This window comes from Salvelinus namaycush, chromosome 31, assembly GCF_016432855.1.
Source record: "Salvelinus namaycush isolate Seneca chromosome 31, SaNama_1.0, whole genome shotgun sequence".
Taxonomy (NCBI): domain Eukaryota; kingdom Metazoa; phylum Chordata; class Actinopteri; order Salmoniformes; family Salmonidae; genus Salvelinus; species Salvelinus namaycush.
In genome coordinates, this window is record NC_052337.1 from 26,412,103 (window position 1) to 26,434,602 (window position 22,500).

Below are 22,500 nucleotides of genomic sequence, written 5' to 3' on the forward strand. Positions count from 1 at the left end.
TCTACCCTACTCTACCCTCCTCTGCTCTACCCTACTCTACTCTACTCTACCCTACCTACTCTATTTTACCCTACTCTACTATACTCTACTCTACTCTACTCTACTCTACTCAGCCCTACTCTACTCTACCCTACCTACCCTACTCTACTCTACCCTCCTCTACTCTACCCTACTCTACTCTACCCTACCCTACTCTACTCTATTTTACCCTAGCCTACTCTACTCTACTCTACCCTACTCTACTCTACTCTACTCTACCCTACTCTACACTACCCTACTCTACTCTACTCCACCCTACTCTACCCTACCCTACTCTACCCTACTCTACCCTCATCTACTCTAGCCCGCTCTACTCTACTCTACTCTACCCTACCCTACCCTACTCTACTCTATTTTACCCTACCCTCCTCTACTCTACCCTACTCTACCCTACTCTACTCCACCCTACTCTACCCTCCTCTGCCCCACCCTACCCTACTCCACCCTACTCTACTCTACTCTACCCTACTCTACTCTACCCTACTCTACCTTCCTCTGCTCTACCCTACTCTACTCTACTCTACTCTACCCTACCCTACTCTATTTTACCCTACCCTACTCTACCCTACTCTACTCTACTCTACCCTACTCTACCCTACTCTACTCTACTCTACTCTACTCTACTCTACTCTACTCCACCCTACTCTACTCTACCCTACCCTACCCTACCCTACTCTACGCTACCCTCCTCTACTCTACCCTACTCTACTCTACTCTACCCTACCCTACCCTACTCTACTCTATTTTACCCTACCCTACTCTACTCTACTCTACCCTACTCTACCCTACTCTACTCTACCCTCCTCTGCTCCACCCTACTCTACTCTACTCTACTCTACTCTACTCTACTCTACTCTATTTTACCCTACTATACCCTACTCTATTATACCCCACTCTACTCTACCCTACTCTACTCTACCCTACTCTACTCTACTCTACTCTACCCTCCTCTGCTCTACCCTACTCTACTCTACTCTACCCTACCCTACTCTACTCTATTTTACCCTACTCAACCCTACCCTACTCTACTCTACTCTACTCTACTCTACTCTACTCTACTCTACTCTACCCTACTCTACCCTACTCTACCCTCCTCTGCTCTACTCTACCCTACTCTACTCTACTCTACTCTACTCTACTCTACTCTACTCTACTCTACCCTACTTTACTCTATTTTACCCTACTCTACCCTACCCTACTCTACTCTACTATACCCTACTCTACTCTACCCTACTCCACCCTACCCTACTCTACCCTACCCTACCCTACTCTACTCTGCCCTACTCCACCCTACCCTACCCTACCCTACCCTACTCTACTCTACTCTACTCTACCCTACCCTACTCTCTCTCTCTCGCTCTCTCTCATCATCTCTCTCTCTCTCTCTCTCTCTCTCTCTCTCTCTCTCTCTCTCTCTCTCTCTCTCTCTCTCTCATCATCTCTCTCTCTCTCATCATCTCTCTCTCTCTCTCTCTCTCTCTCTCTCTCTCTCTCTCTCTCTCTCTCTCTCTCTCTCTCTCTCTCTCTCTCTCTCTCTCTCTCTCTCTCTCTCTCATCATCTCTCTCTCTCTGTCATTGTCTCTCTCTCTGTGTTGATAGATCCTAACCATCTAGTGAAGGAGGGGGAACGTCTCTCAGTGCAGAACAGATAGGTACATCACCTCTAGAGGCACACCCTGTCAGTTGCCGTAGTGACTGGCGGGGGAGGGGGGGGGGTCAAATGGCATAGGGTTTCCTGTTTAGCCGGCTGCATTTAGTTCTGCTCTACTCCAGCTGCTTTGACTAACAGCCTCCCCTGGTATCTTTCATTGACCTTCCTTTCTACCCACCTAGGGCATTCAAACCACCCAAAATGATGCAATATAAAGGCTAACAATGCCTTGGTGGAAGGGCCAACTAAGCAGTTGGTTGCGCTGTCCAACAGAAAAGTTTGAAAAAACAGATAAAGTGGAAGTTTTGACATGACACATTATGACTAGGCATCTGTCAGTTACTAACCAACTGATAATTCCCCCCCCCCCCCCCCCACCACACAACACAACGACGCATTCCGTGGGCAACCCCGACACAAATATGCATCAGCATATGTGCTGCATGAGTTTTGGTTTGAAAGCGGCCCTACAGCCCCATATGGCTCTTTGTCCCCCTTTGTCCCTGCCTGCCTTCCCTCGCTGTACCCCACTCTAGCCAGCCAGTGTGCCAATGTGCAAATATGCCAGTGTGCTGCCTGCCCCTGTGCATTACGAATGGCCTATGCTCTGTGCTCCGTACGTGGCATAGCTGTGTAATGTTCTCTCCACATCCCCATTCAGCCGGAGAGAGGAGCAGTTAATGATCGGTTTAAGGTAAATACAGAGGCACAATATGCATTATATGTTTATGTTATGGGAGAGACACTGATATAATCACAATGATAGTTGTGTTTGATGCTAGTAGATAGGCCCATTGAGCCAGTCCCATTTGTCCTGTGTTGTGTCCCCTGCAGTGACTCACATTGTCCACTAGGGACAGTAGTGAGAGGATACCACACATGCCATACATACACAGACTTACTAACACAATGTCATGATGGAGGAAGTGCTGTTGTGAGGGGATTCAGAAGGCTAGCTTTGTGTTTGCCTGCCTTTCTGAATCTGTTTTTCTTTCTCTGTCCCTCCCTCCCTCCCTCCCTCCCTCCCTCCCTCCCTCCCTCCCTCCCTCCCTCCCTCCCTCCCTCCCTCCCTCCCTCCCTCCCTCCCTCCCTCCCTCCCTCCCTCCCTCCCTCAGGTGATCAGGAAGGGCTGGCTGACCATCAACAACATTGGCATCATGAAGGGAGGAGCAAAGGAGTACTGGTTCGTCCTGACTGCTGAGTCCCTGTCCTGGTACAAGGACGATGAGGTGAGGCTATGGTTGTACCTACACACTGGGTTTAAAAGCAAAGATTTCATACTTGAGAGATTTTATGCAGGTACCTCATTTGCTTATTTACCAATTCTGTCACAATTTTCAGAAGGACCTCACATATACAGGTTTCTCATAAAATGACTTAATAAATACATTTTCATTGGCTGTATTGTGTTGGATGAAATGACAACTGAAGACAACTAAACTGCTCTCATTCAGCTATTGGCGCCTGCACTTGACACGTCACCCAACAGCGATGTGTCTCATTTTAACGCCAACTCTTTCACGTGTGACTCTGGGTTGTTGTTTCCAAAACCAGTAATGGACTGATTTCTGTTGGATACTTTACGGATGTTTTGCTGCCAAGGAGATTCAACAAGTATTTTTCATCGTTTCCTAACAGTGAATTGTGCTGGTGGATTTTGGTAGTTGTGTTTAAAATGACATGTCTTGATAATAGAACCTGACAAGGTTTGAACCAGGTCAGATTGGTCAACGACAATCCCAGAATCCGTTGTAGCTTTATTAAGAGCTAGCCACAGCCGCTCCGCTGACTGACTGACATCATTGTGTGTGTGTGTGTGTGTGTGTGTGTGCTTATATGATAATTAGGGTAACACTTTATTTGGATAGTCCATCTGTAGACGCTCTATAAACTATATGTCACATTTCAACTAACTATCTACTAACCCTAACCTTAACCCTTACCCTAACCCTAACCCTAACCTTAACCTTAACCCTTACCCTAACCCTTAATCTAAACCTAACCCTAACAGTAACCTTGCAAGCATTTGCTTGTCAGCAGGTAGTTTTGTTGATAGTATGACCATCTGTAAAGCATCTGCAGATGGAAAATCTGGACTATCCCATTAAATTGTGACCATCATTTTTTATATATATCAGAGAGTCTGTTCTTTAACACACTGAAGGTAATGAGATGGGTGAAGGGACGTTTGTGTGTGTGTGTGGAGGGGGGAGGGGGAGGGCAATTAGAGGAAGTAGAGAGGTTGGGGGTATTGTAGGGCTAGGTGTAGTAGGAGAGGAGTCTGTTCAAAGTGAGACAGGGCCCCCCAGCATGTCAGACACCAAAGCTGGCACCCACATGTGCATACCAGAGCCCTGCTCTGAGTGTGTGTTCCCAATTACACACACATGTACACACACAATACACTGTTAGGGCTGGCCTGCATGTTCCCCTTCAAGACTTAGGCCAGGGCTGCTTCTCATAAACATATTCTATTTCAAAGGGCGCTAGAGAGGATGGGGGAAAGGGGGAAGAGAAAGGGGAGGGAATTGGCTACAAAGTAGAAGAGGGAGGGGAGGAGTGTCTCTGGTTAGCTGGTTAGGGCCACAGTAACAAGGACCATGTGGGATGGAGAGAGAGAGCGAGGGATGCTGTGGTCTTCCTTTCATCTCTTGCTGAACAAAAGTCTCTGTCTACTCCCTCCCTCTTTTCTCCCATCCCCAGAGCCCTGCCGCAAATAACTAAACCACATAGAGGGCAGGAACCCCCCTCTGCCTTTACCTTCCGTTCCCCCGTCCCGTCGGCGTTGCCCCACGTGTATTTATTTGAAAATAGCAGTCTCTCAGAACACGGGGACTCAAAACTAATATAGCCCCGCTGCTCCAGCTCAGAGGAGGGACTAATGTGGTTTAATGAGCAGGGAACAGAAACATTTCCATGCCTTTGTCCAAGCAAAGTGGACATGCTTTAATTTGTATACACTCAGTCACACACTAAAGCACACTCTGGGGCGTACACACACTCAGGGCCCACACTGGCTAACGGACACACACACTCAAACCTAGTATATGTAATGTACACTATTTAGCAGAGTTGAATAGCCTTTGTCCATTCATTCATACACATGACCATCCCCACTGACACACGTAGAGAGCTTTACAACATTTCTCCCATTTCAAATTTTACTAGCTAGCTTCTCATCATTGTGAACCCCTGCCCTGTTCTGGCAGCACAGGACACAATGCCTACTGCTGAAGCAGGACCATAGCCGTGACCATATCCTCCCATCATTTTATAAGATACCACAGCACACACACACACACACACACACACACACACACACACACACACACACACACACACACACACACACACACACACACACACACACACACACACACACACACACACACACACACACACACACACACACACACACACACACACACACACCACACCTCCACATCCAGACACTAATAATAACCTTCAACTACCCCAGTTTTGGCACAGGGTAGGGTCTAGGGGGTTAGGGGATCTGGTTTGTATTACCAGACATGCCAGGGCTTTGAATCAAGCAGCCCTGGAGCCCAGAACTCCCCAAAGCCTCTCAAACCAGAGAAGAAGTGAATGAAGAGAAACCCTCAAAAGCATGAGTAAACACCAAGCCCATGACTCTCACTGGCCCCCACTGTCTGTACAGCAATTATATACACTACCGTTCAAAAGTTTGGGGTCACTTAGAAGGCCAGTATCCCGGAGTGGCCTCTTCACTGTTGACGTTGAGACTGATGTTTTGCGAGTGCTATTTAATTAAACTGCCAATTGAGGACTGACAAGTGAGGCGTCTGTTTCTCAAACTAGACACTCTAATGTACTTGTCCTCTTACTCAGTTGTGCACCAGGGCCTCCCACTCCTCTTTCTATTCTGGTTAGAGACAGTTTGCGCTGTTCTGTGAAGGGAGTAGTACACAGTTTTATACCAGATCTTCAGTTTCTTGACAATTTCTCACATGGAATAGCCTTCATTTCTCAAAACAAGAATAGACTGACAAGTTTCAGAAGCAAGTTCTTTGTTTCTGGCCATTTTGAGCCTGTAAACCAACCCACAAATGCTGATGCTCCAGATACTCAACTAGTCTAAAGAAGTTTTATTGCTTCTTTAATCAGCACAACAGTTTTCAGCTGTGCTAACATAATTGCAAAAGGGTTTTCTAATGATCAATTAGCATTTTAAAATAATAAACTTGGATTAGCTAACACAACGTGCCACTGGAACACAGGAGTGATGGTTGCTGATAATGGGCCTCTGTACGCCTATGTAGATATTAAAAATCAGTAGTTTCCAACTACTATAGTAGTTTACAACATTAACATTAACAATGTCTACACTGTATTTCTGATCAATTTGATGTTACTTTAATGGAAAAAATTAAAAAGGACATTTTTAAGTGTCCCCAAACTTTTGAACGGTAGTGTACATACACGTTGCTAACATGCGCACACACACACACACACACACACACACACACACACACACACACACACACACACACACACACACACACACACACACACACACACACACACACACACACACACACACACACACACACACACACACACACACACACACTCAAAACATAATGTGAGCTTTCAAGGATGCTATAATCGTCATCGAGCTGCTGTGAGACCCTCCACACTGGATGTCACTGCAGAACCCTGTGTGTGTGTGTGTGTGTGTGGGGGGGTCTCCTTGCAGCTCGGTCCTGCTATAAAGCTACCGTAAAAGAGTCTCAACTGGAGATCTGAGCTGTAAATAACCTGGGGGGAAATAGGAGGCGCTCGCTCTCAACAGCACTCACCAAAACGTGTGTTTGTGCGCACATCTCTCTGCTTATGGCTATGTGCCGTTTGTGTGTGTGTATGTGTGGTGTGTGTATGTACGCCTGTGTGTGTGCGTGTGCGTATGTGTGCATATTTCCATGAATGTGTGTGCGTATTTGTGGTTTGTATGTGTTTGTGCATCCATGAATTTCTGTGTATGTTCATGAATGTGTGTGTGTGTGTGTGTGTGTGTGTGTGTGTGTGTGTGTGTGTGTGTGTGTGTGTGTGTGTGTGTGTGTGTGTGTGTGTGTGTCTCAGGCACTGCATCTCATAAAAAGCAGTTGCGCTCTACAGCAGACTGTTAAGTGGAAACATGTTGCTGTGTGGTTTTCATTCCTCTGGTTGAATCTAAGAGTCGGGATATCGTGTGAATGAGTCAACTCTCTCTGTACGTATGTGTGTGTGTGAGAGAGAGTGAAAGACATAAGTAATCCCCCTTCTCTTTTAGGTCAGTCTAGCCAAGAACAAAATGGTCACATGACATCATACAGTATGTAATGTTGCCAGTTACAGTGTATATACTTTTACAGGAGACATAAGCCTATTGTAGGAAAAGCAAACAAAAGCATAGACATAATTTAGATATTTTCCTTCTTCATGTCAGTGACTTTAGATGTTGTCTTTTTGCCTGTCTTCTGCACATTGGTCGGCTTGGGGTTAGAACCACCACTTCTTTATGTAGCTCAGGCAGTGACTTAATTGTAAGCTTCAGTTTAGTGTAGAGCAACAGGAATGCTTTGGGTTAACACTCTATGGTCATTCCTATTCCTGTGTCTTAGTCATCCTCCTGTGGTTGGAATATTTTGGTTCTTCATACAAATATAACCACTCCAGCAGAAGCCATCTTGAATATATCTATGTTCATTACCAATACCAGTGATTCCCATTCAACCATAGACAATACACCTATAAAATGGACAGTCTTATTCAATGTTAAAATCTGTTGTTTTAATTCTTGCTCATGACAATATTTACAAAACCTGACTTGGTTAGGAGTAGAGAAGTATCTCTATGGCAGACGTCTTAACCCAGTAAAGACACCAAGTAAGCCCAGAATGTTCTTCAAAAAACTTTATTTCAACTTCTCAGGACATACAGTTAGTCATCAACTCAAATGCATCACCAATAGCTAGAACCGGAATTAAACATAATGTCCATATGAATCTTTGACTGTTTTACGAGTAAAAAGCTACATGATCAGTCTTCACTCTTATATCGGGTGCATTTCTTTAGATTTTTTTTTACAAACATTTGCCCATCAATGGAGGAACTCAACAGAACACACGGAACAGTATTAAGACAGGCATTTAGTTGGGCATGGCCTGCTTCTGTGGTTCAGCCTGATATTTACGACTGTGCCAGGCTTTCCTAGAGTGGTGCCATGGTCTTTCTGGCTGCTTTTGCCCACTGGTTAGCTGTCTCTCAGTGTCCTGATTCTCGCGCTTCCCCACCCAGCCTAACCAATGTGCAGACTACTGTACAACCACTAGTTCCTGAACAGGTAGTCTGAACACTGGGCAGGCGGGGCGGGCTGCCGGTCCACGAGGGAGGGGGGTAAAGGAGCTATATATATATATAAACACTCACACATACTGCACTGAACACACACACACTGCACAGACGTGCACACACACACATGTACACACTGAACACATGTACATATACTCACATAAATCTGCACTGTATCCGAAATAGTTATTTGACCGAATCTGTGGGCTCAGGAGAGAAGAGGGATTTCTGCCCATTGGAGAGAGGAGTGGTCTTGCCTGGAGGAGAGAGAGAAATAGAGTAAAAGGCTGAGGTTATGGAGTGATGGGTTGTGATTGGCAGCCTGAGCATTCATGCCTGTGTTCTGCAGAGAGAGATAGAGAGAATGAGGTAGGGAGAGAGAGAGAAGTAGGGATAGAGATACAGAGAGTGAGAGAGAGGCAGAGAAACAAAGGCAGAGGGAGCGAGCGAGGGAGAGAGAGAGAGAGAGGCAGAGAGAGAGAGGCAGAGAGAGAAGGGCAGAGAGAGCACGAGAGAGAGAGAGGCAGAGAGAGAGGGGCAGAGAGAGCAAGAGAGAGAGGCAGAGAGAGGGGGCAGAGAGAGCAAGAGAGAGAGAGACATTCCAAGCCATGAGTCACAGAGGAGAGGATTTTTAATTGTGCGGTGTGTCAATAGTCTCTAAAATTAGTTTTTTAAAAATGTTTACACACACACACACACACACACACACACACACACACACACACACACACACACACACACACACACACACACACACACACACACACACACACACACACACACACACACACACACACACACACACACACACACACACACACACACAGACAAACAGTGTCTTAGCTGACCAGGTTGGAGGTTGTATGCCCTCATTAATCTAAAGCGTTGAGGTAAAATTGACATTTACAATCTGTCTTTTCCACTACACATAAGAAATGAATCAGTCAGAAATTAACCGAACTAAGAACTCTGGTCTTAGATTAAAGTTGGTTTGGTGATGACACTGCTCCTTTACCATCTGTAGTACTACTGTCAGGAAACAGTCACCAAGCGGTCAAAACCACTAACAGACTTACCGGTAGAAACACACAGTCAGCATAGATAGCGGTTCATACCCAACTTTTCAAAACCATGTCCTCCCACAAACACATCAGTCTAGAGCCCATCATTCCTTCACAATCACTAATCACAGAGAAGACACAGAGGATAGAAGAGATACCTAGTCCGTTTTGAGGGTTCTGGATGGGTTGGTCTATAGACTCTCGCTCTCCAGCTCCTCTTCTCCTCCTTTCTCTGTCTTTCACCTCGTGGCATCTCTTGGGAGAGAAGTCTCCTTTGCCAGTTGATGATCTTTGTTATCTCAACCAAGTTGAATCCTACCACTTTTTCACCCTCCAACTCCCTGTCTCCCTCTCCCCTATCCCTCTCTCCTCTGACTGGAGAGAACATTTTGCATTCAGGTAGCCTCCTGTTGTTTGGCCATGGCAGTCCATTGGAGCAGAGAGACGCTGGAGGTTGTAACAGAGTTGTAACAGCGTTGTCACAGCGCTGTCCAGAGGCTCTTTCCTCAGTGCGAGAGGATTCCCGCTGAGGGGTAGAGCGAGGACTAGCAGTAGGCTTGACGTGGCAGACGAATGGTCCCCAAAGTATCCCTGGCGAGAGGGAAGGAGAGAGAGAGGGAGATGGAGGCAAAAGAGAGAGAGAGAGAAAAGAGAGGAAAGAGGAGGAGCTCTTATTTTCCATTTTTATGTTCTCCCTCCTCTGTCTGGGTCTGTGTTTTTTTCAGCTTGGGCTTTTGGGGAGGTAGCAGGAAGTGGAAGGTCAGGGGTCAACAGGAAGTGAGGCGCATTCATTTGCTGCTTGTGTTGTGTAATTGTAGCGGGGAACAGGGGCTGGAGGGAAGGGGAGGGGGATAGGGAAGGGTTGTGTAGCTGGTGAGCTTTTTGGGGAAGCATATATGTGGGAGTACTGGGTGTCTGTGTGTGCGCGTGCGAGTGCTCGCGCGCGTGTGTGTGTAATTGTTGGGGTGGGGTGGGTATATTGGTTGTGTGTTAGCAAGTTTGTAGGTTTGTATGCAATGTTTCAGTAAATGTACTGTATGTATCAGTTGGTGTGTTTGCAGGTGTGTGTTTGTGGTCAGTGAGACTGTGTGTGTGTGTGTGTGTGTGTGTGTGTGTGTGTGTATAGAATGTGTGCCTGCGTGTATTTTTTGGCGTGTGTGTGTGTGGGGGGGGGGGGGGGGGGGGTTGAGGTTGGATGACTGCAGAGGCTCTGTGGCTTTGTAGCCAGGGCAGGAATGTCGGCGTTTCTTGGCGAGAAGGAAGGCTTATAATAACTCCAGATGTGGTCTCTCTCTCTCTCTCTCTCTCTCTCTCTCTCTCTCTCTCTCTCTCTCTCTCTCTCTCTCTCTCTCTCCCTCTCTCCCTCTCTCTCTCTCTCTCTTTCTCTCTCTCTCTCTCTGTCTCTCTGTCTCTCTCTCTCTCTCTCTCTCTCTCTCTCTGTCTCTCTCTCTCTCTCTGTCTCTCTCTCTGTCTCTCTCTCTCTCTCTCTCTCTCTCTCTCTCTCTCTCTCTCTCTCTCTCTCTCTCTCTCTCTCTCTCTGTCTCTCTCTCTCTCTCTCTCTCTCTCTCTCTCTCTCTCTCTCTCTCTCTCTCTCTCTCTCTCTCTCTCTGTCTGTCTCGCTCTCTCTCCGTCTCTCTCTCTCTCTGCTCTGTTTTTGCTTCTAAAGCTGATTACCTCTCCCTGTACAGCTTGAATAAAAGGTTCTTTATACTGGTCTACACCCCCCACCCGTCCCTCACCCCCCCACCCCATCAGAGAGAGGTGGACTGGTGAATTGGAAAGTGCGGGGGTGCTAGGGGTTGATTGCTGGTAAATCAGAACCATAGTGTGTGTGTGTGTGTGCAGAGGGAATAGGGTCTACTGGTTAGAGACATGGCAGTAGTGGAATAGTCCAGTGTACATGACAAACAGAGGAACTCCAAGAAAAGTATTTGGTACCTCTATCATTCCTTTTCAAACTCTCTTCATTATCTCTCTCCCTTTCTGTCTGGTGGTAGGTCTCACGCATGGTGATGCTGTGTGTGTGTGTACGCCTGTGTGTATGTACGCCTGTGTGTGTGCGTGTGTGTGTGTGTGTGCGTGTGCGCGCTGGAAAATCCTAACCAGAACGGGGGTTGGTGTGTGTATATATATGAGGGTTTCTTGGCTCAGCACTGGGTGGTGGCTGTGCTTGTGTGTTTGCTTTAGCTATGGTTTCTGAGCTCCAACCTGAGGGAGAAATCAAAGACAGCCCCCTCTGGGAGCCAGGTCAGCACTACTGAGAGAGGGGAGACGGTACAGATGGAGGGAAAAAGAGAAGGAGAAAGAGAGGCAGCGGTAGAGAGGAAACAGAGGTAAAGAATGAGCAAGTTAGAGAGATGGAGAGTGGGAAAGAAAGGGATTTTCAAGTTAGGTTTGGGATTGGAAGAAATGAATAGCAGAGGGTGGGAGGGATGGAGGGTGACTTTGGCTGCACTAACATTGTTTCCACAGTTTGGACATCCAAGATGCCTCAACTTCAACTCACATCCCTTGTCTATGACGCCAGGCCAGACACACTGAGAACCAATACTGAGTCCAACTCATCCAGCCTTGTCATAAAATACCTCTGACTTTTTATGTTTATCTTGGTCTGGATCTGGATGGACATTGTTTGTGTGTGTGTGTGTGTGTGTGTCTATGTTAGTGTGTGTGAGTTTGTATGAGTGCGTCCCTTTGTGCATATACAGTATGTGTGCCTGCATATGTGTAAGCCTTTGAGCACTATGGAGAGGCTTTATCTGAACTGCTGTGTCACATCTAGGCCAAAACCAATACGACCAGACTGGAATCATATTCTATGCTTTCACTCCAGATGGATTAGTAAGAAACGCTCAAAATAAACTTCAAGATTGTAAACTTCTAGAAGAGATGAGATAATATGTCAAATAACAATTAGTCGTTTTTTGCTGTCATATGCCAAATTATTTAGGCTCCTTTCCCCCTCTCCGTTTATTTTGCCATGGGGAGGTACAGTGGCAAGAAAAAGTATGTGAACCCTTTGGAAATACCTGGATTTCTGCATAAATTGGTCATAAAATTTGATCTGATCTTCAACTAAGTCACAACAATAGACAAACATAGTGTGCTTAAACTAATAACACACACATTATTGTATTTTTCTTGTCTATATTGAATACATCATTTAAACATTCACAGTGTAGGTTGGAAAAAGTATGTGAACCCCTTGGCTAATGACTTTCCAAAAGCTAATTGGAGTCAGGAGTCAGCTAACCTGGAGTCCAATCAATGAGACGAGGTTGGAGATGTTGATTTAGAGCTGCCTTGCCCTATAAAAAACACTCACAAAATTTGAGTTTGCTATTCACAAGAAGCATTGCCTGATGTGAACCATGCCTCGAACAAAAGAGATTTCCGAAGATCTAAGATTAAGAATTGTTGACTTGCATAAAGCTGGAAAGGGTTACAAAAGTATCTCTAAAAGCCTTGATGTTCATCAGTCCACTGTAAGACAAATTGTCAATAAATGGAGAAAGTTCAGCACTGTTGCTACTCTCCCTATGAGTGGCTGTCCTGCAAAGATGAGTGCAAGAGCACAGCAGAATGCTCAATGTTAAGAAGAATCCTAGAGTGTCAGCTAAAGAACATGCTAACATCTCTGTTGACGAGTCTACGATACGTTAAACATTAAACAAGTGGTGTTCGTGGGAGGACACCATGAAAGAAGCCACTGCTGTCCAACAAAAACATTCCTGCACATCTGAAGTTTGCAAAAGTGCACCTGGATGTTCCACAGCACTACTGATCAAATATTCTGTGGACAAATGAAACTACAGTTGAGTTGTTTAGAAGGAACCCACAACACTATGTGTGGAGATAAAAGGCACAGCACACCAACATCAAAACCTCATCCCAACTGTAAAGTATGGTGGAGGGAGCATCATGGTTTGGGGCTGCTTTGCTGCCCCAGGTCCTGGACAGCTTGCTATCATCGCCGGAAAAATGAATTCCCAAGTTTATCAAGACATTTTGCAGGAGAATGTTAGGCTATCTATCCGCCAATTGAAACTCAACAGAAGTTGGGTGATGAAACAGGACAACGACCCAAAACACAGAAGTAAATCAACAACAGAATGGCTTCAACAGAAGAAAATACGCCTTCTGGAGTGGCCCAGTCAGAGTCCTGACCTCAACCTGATTGATATGCTGTGGCATGACCTCAAGAGAGCAGTTCACACCAGACATCCCAAAAATATTGCTGTAAAGAGTATTGGTCCAAAGTTCCTCCTGACCGTTGTGAAGGTCTGATCCGCAACTACAGAAAACGTTTGGTTGAGGTTTTTGCTGCCAAAGGAGGGTCAACCAGTTATTAAATCCAAGGGTTCACATACTTTCCCCACCCTGCACTGTGAATGTTTACACGATGTGTTCAATAAAGACATGAAAACGTATAATTGTTTGTGTGTTATTAGTTTAAGCAGATTGTGTTTGTCTATTGTTGTGACTTAGATGAAGATCAGATCACATTTTATGACCAATTTATGCAGAAATCCAGGTATTGCCAAAAGGTTCACATACTTTTTCTTGCCACTGTATATAGTGATCTACACATTTTCTCACTCCCATTCCCTATTCCCACCAGAACTGACCACCTTGTTATCCCTCCACACACGCATTGCATCATCCTTGGAGGGAGTGTGTGTGTGAGACACAGTTAAACAAATTGTTGTTGTCAGACATACTCCAGTTTGTCCTGATATACAGTTTGCTTACAGTTCAGGTTTCATAGTGGAGCTTTTAGAGAGTAATATGACAGCTATGTAAATAAACCACAATATCTGATAAGGAGAATGACAATGCACTGAGTAAGCAACCAGCTCTCACAGTCTCACTTCAGAATTAGACGTTCATCCATGTTTTTCAAACGTCAAATTTCGAAGTTGTTCCAAACGTCACGTGTTTTAAACGTCACGTGTTTAAGGTTAAGGGCAGAAATTAACTCCAAATTCTTAAGGTTAGGCATTAACTCCGAATGGTTAAGGTAAGGGTTAAGGTTTGGTATAGGCTTAAAACAAAAATATCAGAAACAACTTTCTATCGCTTTATGCCCATCCACCATCCCGGTCCACAATGCCCTAGTAAAACAAAACCTACTTGAAGGTAACAGTTCTCACTGTTGCCCCTAGTGGCCAGTTTCCACGTCATCTCCCGACGTCCTCAGACATGGATGGATGTTGAATACTGACTTGTATCACGGGTGACCTGGCTGTGGGTAAGAGAGGTTTACTTAGAACAGATGGGGGCAAGAGAGAGGGAGCGGTAGAGAGAGTGGGGTGAATGCTAGAAAAATGTAATTGTATTTGTCACATACGCTGAATACAACAGGTGTAGACTTTACCGTGAAATATTTGCTTACGAGCCCTTCACAACGATCCAGAGTTAAAAAACATAATAAAAATAGTAATACAAAAGGAATTAAAATACAAAAGAATATAGCTATGTACAGGGAGTACCAGTACCAGATCAATTAGGTATTTGAGGTAGATATGTACATGAAGGCAGGGTAAAGTGACTAGGCATCAGGATAGATAATAATAAGGTATTTGAGATAGATATGTACATGAAGGCAGGGTAAAGTGACTAGGCATCAGGATAGATAATAATAAGGTATTTGAGGTAGATATGTACATGAAGGCAGGGTAAAGTGACTAGGCATCAGGATAGATAATAATAAGGTATTTGAGGTAGATATGTACATGAAGGCAGGGTAAAGTGACTAGGCATCAGGATAGATAATAATAAGGTATTTGAGGTAGATATGTACATGAAGGCAGGGTAAAGTGACTTGGCATCAGGATAGATAATAATAAGGTATTTGAGGTAGATATGTACATGAAGGCAGGGTAAAGTGACTAGGCATCAGGATAGATAATAATAAGGTATTTGAGGTAGATATGTACATGAAGGCAGGGTAAAGTGACTAGGCATCAGAATAGATAATAATAAGGTATTTGAGGTAGATATGTACATGAAGGCAGGGTAAAGTGACTAGGCATCAGGATAGATAATAATAAGGTATTTGAGGTAGATATGTACATGAAGGCAGGGTAAAGTGACTAGGCATCAGGATAGATAATAAGGTATTTGAGGTAGATATGTACATGAAGGCAGGGTAAAGTGACTAGGCATCAGGATAGATAATAAGGTATTTGAGGTAGATATGTACATGGCGGCAGGGTAAAGTGACTAGGCATCAGGATAGATAATAGTAAGGTATTTGAGGTAGATATGTACATGAAGGCAGGGTAAAGTGACTAGGCATCAGGATAGATAATAATAAGGTATTTGAGGTAGATATGTACATGAAGGCAGGGTAAAGTGACTAGGCATCAGGACAGATAATAATAAGGTATTTGAGGTAGATATGTACATGAAGGCAGGGTAAAGTGACTAGGCATCAGGACAGATAATAATAAGGTATTTGAGGTAGATATGTACATGGCGGCAGGGTAAAGTGACTAGGCATCAGGACAGATAATAATAAGGTATTTGAGGTAGATATGTACATGAAGGCAGGGTAAAGTGACTAGGCATCAGGACAGATAATAATAAGGTATTTGAGGTAGATATGTACATGAAGGCAGGGTAAAGTGACTAGGCATCAGGACAGATAATAATAAGGTATTTGAGGTAGATATGTACATGGCGGCAGGGTAAAGTGACTAGGCATCAGGACAGATAATAGTAAGGTATTTGAGGTAGATATGTACATGAAGGCAGGGTAAAGTGACTAGGCATCAGGATAGATAATAATAAGGTATTTGAGGTAGATATGTACATGAAGGCAGGGTAAAGTGACTAGGCATCAGGACAGATAATAATAAGGTATTTGAGGTAGATATGTACATGAAGGCAGGGTAAAGTGACTAGGCATCAGGATAGATAATAATAAGGTATTTGAGGTAGATATGTACATGAAGGCAGGGTAAAGTGACTAGGCATCAGGACAGATAATAATAAGGTATTTGAGGTAGATATGTACATGAAGGCAGGGTAAAGTGACTAGGCATCAGGACAGATAATAGTAAGGTATTTGAGGTAGATATGTACATGAAGGCAGGGTAAAGTGACTAGGCATCAGGATAGATAATAGTAAGGTATTTGAGGTAGATATGTACATGAAGGCAGGGTAAAGTGACTAGGCATCAGGATAGATAATAGTAAGGTATTTGAGGTAGATATGTACATGAAGGCAGGGTAAAGTGACTAGGCATCAGGACAGATAATAATAAGGTATTTGAGGTAGATATGTACATGGCGGCAGGGTAAAGTGACTAGGCATCAGGATAGATAATAGTAAGGTATTTGAGGTAGATATGTACATGAAGGCAGGGTAAAGTGACTAGGCATCAGGACAGATAATAATAAGGTATTTGAGGTAGATATGTACATGAAGGCAGGATAAAGTGACTAGGCATCAGGACAGATAATAATAAGGTATTTGAGGTAGATATGTACATGAAGGCAGGATAAAGTGACTAGGCATCAGGATAGATAATAATAAGGTATTTGAGGTAGATATGTACATGAAGGCAGGATAAAGTGACTAGGCATCAGGACAGATAATAATAAGGTATTTGAGGTAGATATGTACATGAAGGCAGGGTAAAGTGACTAGGCATCAGGATAGATAATAATAAGGTATTTGAGGTAGATATGTACATGAAGGCAGGGTAAAGTGACTAGGCATCAGGATAGATAATAATAAGGTATTTGAGGTAGATATGTACATGAAGGCAGGGTAAAGTGACTAGGCATCAGGACAGATAATAGTAAGGTATTTGAGGTAGATATGTACATGAAGGCAGGGTAAAGTGACTAGACATCAGGATAGATAATAATAAGGTATTTGAGGTAGATATGTACATGAAGGCAGGATAAAGTGACTAGGCATCAGGACAGATAATAATAAGGTATTTGAGGTAGATATGTACATGAAGGCAGGGTAAAGTGACTAGGCATCAGGACAGATAATAGTAAGGTATTTGAGGTAGATATGTACATGAAGGCAGGGTAAAGTGACTAGGCATCAGGACAGATAATAATAAGGTATTTGAGGTAGATATGTACATGAAGGCAGGATAAAGTGACTAGGCATCAGGACAGATAATAATAAGGTATTTGAGGTAGATATGTACATGAAGGCAGGGTAAAGTGACTAGGCATCAGAATAGATGATAATAATAAGGTATTTGAGGTAGATATGTACATGAAGGCAGGATAAAGTGACTAGGCATCAGGACAGATAATAATAAGGTATTTGAGGTAGATATGTACATGAAGGCAGGGTAAAGTGACTAGGCATCAGGATAGATGATAATAATAAGGTATTTGAGGTAGATATGTACATGAAGGCAGGATAAAGTGACTAGGCATCAGGACAGATAATAATAAGGTATTTGAGGTAGATATGTACATGAAGGCAGGGTAAAGTGACTAGACATCAGGATAGATAATAATAAGAGTAAAATAAAGAAGAGCGTAGCAGCAGCATATGATGACTGTAAAAGTGTGTGTGTGTGTTTGTGTTGTGTCAGTATGCGTGTGTTTGTGTGTTAGTGTGTGCGTGCGTATGAAGTGAATGTGTGTGGGTTTTGTGTGAGATTGTCAGTGTAGTGTGTGTGTGTGTGTGTGTGTGTGTGTGTGTGTGTGTGTGTGTGTGTGTGTGTGTGTGTGTGTGTGTGTGTGTGTGAGTATATATGTGTATATAGTGTGTATATACTGAATATAGTCTTGTGACTGTGCATGGAGTCAGTGCAAGATTGGGTCAGTGTATAGTCCGTGTAACCATTTAATGAACTATTTAGCAATCTTATAGCTATTTAGCAGTCTTATGGCTATTTAGCAGTCTTAAAGCTTGGGGGTAGAAGCTGTCTCAGAGTCTGTTGGTCTGAGAGCTGAAGCTCCGGTACTGTTTGCCGGACGGTAACAGAGTGAACAGTCTATGGCTTGGTTGGCTGGAGAGAGAGAAACCGCTGGTGCAAAGTGGGAATGAGAGAGCACCCCTGCCTGGTAGAGGAGACAGAGAGAGGGAACGATGGAGTCAGGCATGTGGATAATTCTCTCTCCAGCCCCGTGCTGATGAGATAAACAAGTGGTGTCTGTTTTTCTTTCAATAAATGGTCTTATTTCGTGTTCCCTCCATACTCCCCCACTCACGCCTACAGAGTTGCATATCTCTCAAAACCATACGTTCATAGAAGCACATACTGTATATGCCTTCCTCCTCCTGTACTTCACAAGAGCTACAATAAGGGAAAAAGTTCAGGGCTAGCCTGGCACAATAGGCAACATTGTTATACAAAACAGCTACATTGGTTTTGTGTGTATGTTTGTGTGTATGTTTGTGTGTATGTTTGTGTGTATTTGTGTGTATGTTTGTGTGTATTTGTGTGTATGTTTGTGTGTATTTGTGTGTATGTTTGTGTATGTTTGTGTGTATGTTTGTGTGTATTTGTTTGTGTGTATGTTTGTGTGTATAATTGTGTGTATTTGTGTGTATGTTTGTGTGTATGTTTGTGTGTATTTGTGTGTATGTTTGTGTGCGGACGCTAAAATATTTGGGTCCTTCATACTCACAATTAGTCATTGTTGATCCAAATCATTTTTCAAGTGTCTGTGTATTTGTGCTTCTGTGTTTTTGTATGTTTACGTTTATGTGTGTGTGTGTGTGTGTGTGTGTGTGTGTGTGTGTGTGTGTGTGTGTGTGTGTGTGTGTGTGTGTGTGTGTGTGTGTGTGTGTGTGTGTGTGTGTGTGTGTGTGTGTGTGTGTGTGTGTGTGACTGCAGACTGGTCTCTTTGAACTTGCTGAAGTGTTAGAGATTTATGGATGACACATACAGTACCAGTCAAAAGTTTGGACACACCACTCATTGCAGGGTTTTTCTTTATTTTTACTATTTTCTACATTGTAGAATAATAGTGAAGACATCAAAACTATGAAATAACACGTGAAATCATGTAGCAAGCAAAAAAGTGTTCAACAAATCAAAATATATTTTTGATTATTCAAAGTAGCCACCCTTTTCCTTGATGACAGCTTTGCACACTCTTGGCATTCTCTCAACCAGCTTGATGAGGTAGTCACCTGGAATGCATTTCAATTAACAGGTGTGCCTTGTTAATTTGTGGAATTTCTTTCCTTCATAATGTGTTTGAGCCAATCAGTTGTGTTGTGACAAGGTAGGGGTGGTATACAGAAGATAGCCCTATTTGGTAAAAGACCCTGTCCATATTATGGCATGAACAGCTCAAATAAGCAAAGAGAAACGACAGTTCATCATTATTTTAAGACATGAAGGTCAGTCAATTTGGAAAATTTCAAGAACTTTGAAAGTTTCTTCAAGTGCAGTTGCAAAAACCATCAAGCACTATGATGAAACTTGCCCTCATGAGGACCGCCACAGGAAAGGAAGACCCAGAGTTACCTCTGCTGCAGAGGATACGTTCATTAGAGTTACCAGCCTCAGAAATTGCAACCCAAATAAATGCTTCACAGAGTTCAAGTAACAGACACATATCAACGTCAACTGTTCAGAGGAGACTGTGTGAATCAGGCTTTCATGGTCGAATTGCTGCAAAGAAACCACTACTAAAGGACACCAATAATAAGAAGAGACTTGCTGGAGCCAAGAAACATGAACAATGGACATTAGACCATTTAATTTGTCCTTTGGTTTGATGAGACCAAATTTGAGATTTTTGGATCCAAACGCCGTGTCGTTGTGAGACGCAGAGTAGGTGAACGGATGATCTCCACATGTGTGGTTCCCACGGTGAAGTATGGAGGAGGAGGTGTGATGGTGTGGGGGTGCTTTGCTGGTGACACTGTCAGTGATTTATTTAGAATTCAAGGCATACTTAACCAGCATGGCTACCACAGCATTCTGCAGCGATACACCATCCCATCTGGTTTGCGCTTAGTGGAACTATCATTTGTTTTTCAACAGGACAATGACCCAACACACCTCTAGGCTGTGTAAGGGCTATTTGACCAAGAAGGAGAGTGATGGAGTGCTGCATCAGATGATCTGGCCTCCTCAATCCCCCGACCTCAACCCAATTAAGATGGTTTGGGATGAGTTGGACTGCAGAGTGAAGGAAAAGCAGCCAACAAGTGCTCAGCATATGTGGAAACTCCTTCAGACTGTTGGAAAAGCATTCCAGGTGAAGCTGGTTGAGAGAATGCGAAGAGTTTGCAAAGTTGTCATCGAGGCAAAGCGTGGCTATTCTGAAGAATCTAAAATCTAAAATATATTTTGATTAGTTTAACACTTTTTTGGTTACTTCATGATTCTATATGTGTTATATCATAATTTTGATGTCTTCACTATTATTCTACAATGTAGAAAATAGGAAAAATAAAGAAAAGCCCTTGAATGAGTAGGTGTTTCCAAACTTTTGACTGGTACTGTACATGCACACACACTCGTTAATTTGACATTGCCCTCTCATTGATGACCCTCCTCAGCGGTGTGGGAATATTCCCATGTGTTTATGTGGTCAGAAGGGGTTGTGTGTGTGTGTGTGTGTGTGTGTGTGTGTGTGTGTGTGTGTGTGTGTGTGTGTGTGTGTGTGTGTGTGTGTGTGTGTGTGTGTGTGTGTGTGTGTGTGTGTGTGTGTGTGTGTGTGTGAGAGAGAGAGAGAGAGAGCCTCCCACCCTCCTTTGACTGCTGGTGGTCAATGTTGATTGTAGAAGGTCACTGGTTGCCCCAGGGATGTTAGAATGACCTTTGACTGAGTTAAATATAACACAAATAATTAGACATTTAGCATTACCCTCTATGGCACACATTTAGCATTTCCCTCTATGGCGGGAAATATAATTTACTTGTAGACCTGTATTTAAATGCTGCTGTGCTGAATGAACCTGTAGTAGTGAGCCTTGCTTCCTTCTCTTGAAGATTTGTTTTTATTTAACACAGGAAACAGAGCACAAAAGAGCCCTAGGTTTGCCAACGATTTGCCAAATGTTTGCGAAGACGTTTGACTAAAGTGCAGAAGGAAGTCAGGCACCACACATTTTTACATGTTGTCTCGAAATAGTCAAATTTTAGCAGAGCCAAATGTTACTGTTGTAAATTGTTTTCTGTGCGTGTTTTAACAGTTTGGAAGCATTGTGCATCGCTATAAATGTCATAAGGTTGTATAAAGGTTTCAATGAGATTTAGTCATTGACTATTCTCCCTCTGGCTACTTCCCCATATTATTAAGGGAAAATATAACTAACTGAAACACTCTATAAGGTTGTCTGGATGTTTGGAACGTGTTCTTCTTGGCGAGAGTTATGGTAAGAGGAGGAACTATACTTATCCTTTTTTTTCAGGGGTCAAATTATGAATTTAGAGGTCAGGGAGCCCTATTTGTAGGGGTAAGGGTTTAGTCAGGGTTGAACATAAGACTAGGGTTATGTCAAGATAAGGGTTATGGTTAGGGTTACAGCTGTAAATACAATGCAGTATCAGTCTAGGGTTAGGGTTACAGCTGTAAATACAATGCAGTATCAGTCTAGGGTTAGGGTTACAGCTGTAAATACAATGCAGTATCAGTCTAGGGTTAGGGTTACAGCTGTAAATACAATGCAGTATCAGTCTAGGGTTAGGGTTACAGCTGTAAATACAATGCAGTATCAGTCTAGGGTTAGGGTTACAGCTGTAAATACAATGATGTATCAGTCTAGGGTTAGGGTTACAGCTGTAAATACAATGCAGTATCAGTCTAGGGTTAGGTTTACAGCTGTAAATACATTGCAGTATCAGTCTAGGGTTAGGGTTACAGCTGTAAATACAATGCAGTATCAGTCTAGGGTTAGGGTTACAGCTGTAAATACAATGCAGTATCAGTCTAGGGTTAGGTTTACAGCTGTAAATACAATGCAGTATCAGTCTAGGGTTAGGGTTACAGCTGTAAATACAATGCAGTATCAGTCTAGGGTTAGGGTTACAGCTGTAAATACATTGCAGTATCAGTCTAGGGTTAGGGTTACAGCTGTAAATACATTGCAGTATCAGTCTAGGGTTAGGGTTACAGCTGTAAATACAATGCAGTATCAGTCTAGGGTTAGGGTTACAGCTGTAAATACAATGCAGTATCAGTCTAGGGTTAGGGTTACAGCTGTAAATACATTGCAGTATCAGTCTAGGGTTAGGGTTACAGCTGTAAATACATTGCAGTATCAGTCTAGGGTTAGGGTTACAGCTGTAAATACAATGCAGTATCAGTCTAGGGTTAGGGTTACAGCTGTAAATACAATGCAGTATCAGTCTAGGGTTAGGGTTACAGCTGTAAATACAATGCAGTATCAGTCTAGGGTTAGGGTTACAGCTGTAAATACATTGC

At 43.4% G+C, this 22,500-nt stretch overlaps 1 protein-coding gene across 1 annotated transcript in view; it reads left to right on the top strand.

The window, feature by feature from the left end:
- LOC120026051 (dynamin-1) overlaps positions 1 to 22,500 on the top strand; it is a 79,370-nt gene that overhangs the window by 43,635 nt on the left and 13,235 nt on the right. Inside the window, exon 15 of the mRNA XM_038970835.1 lies at positions 2,806 to 2,919. Coding sequence (XP_038826763.1) covers positions 2,806 to 2,919 — 114 coding nt within the window. The remainder of the gene's footprint in view (positions 1 to 2,805; positions 2,920 to 22,500) is intronic.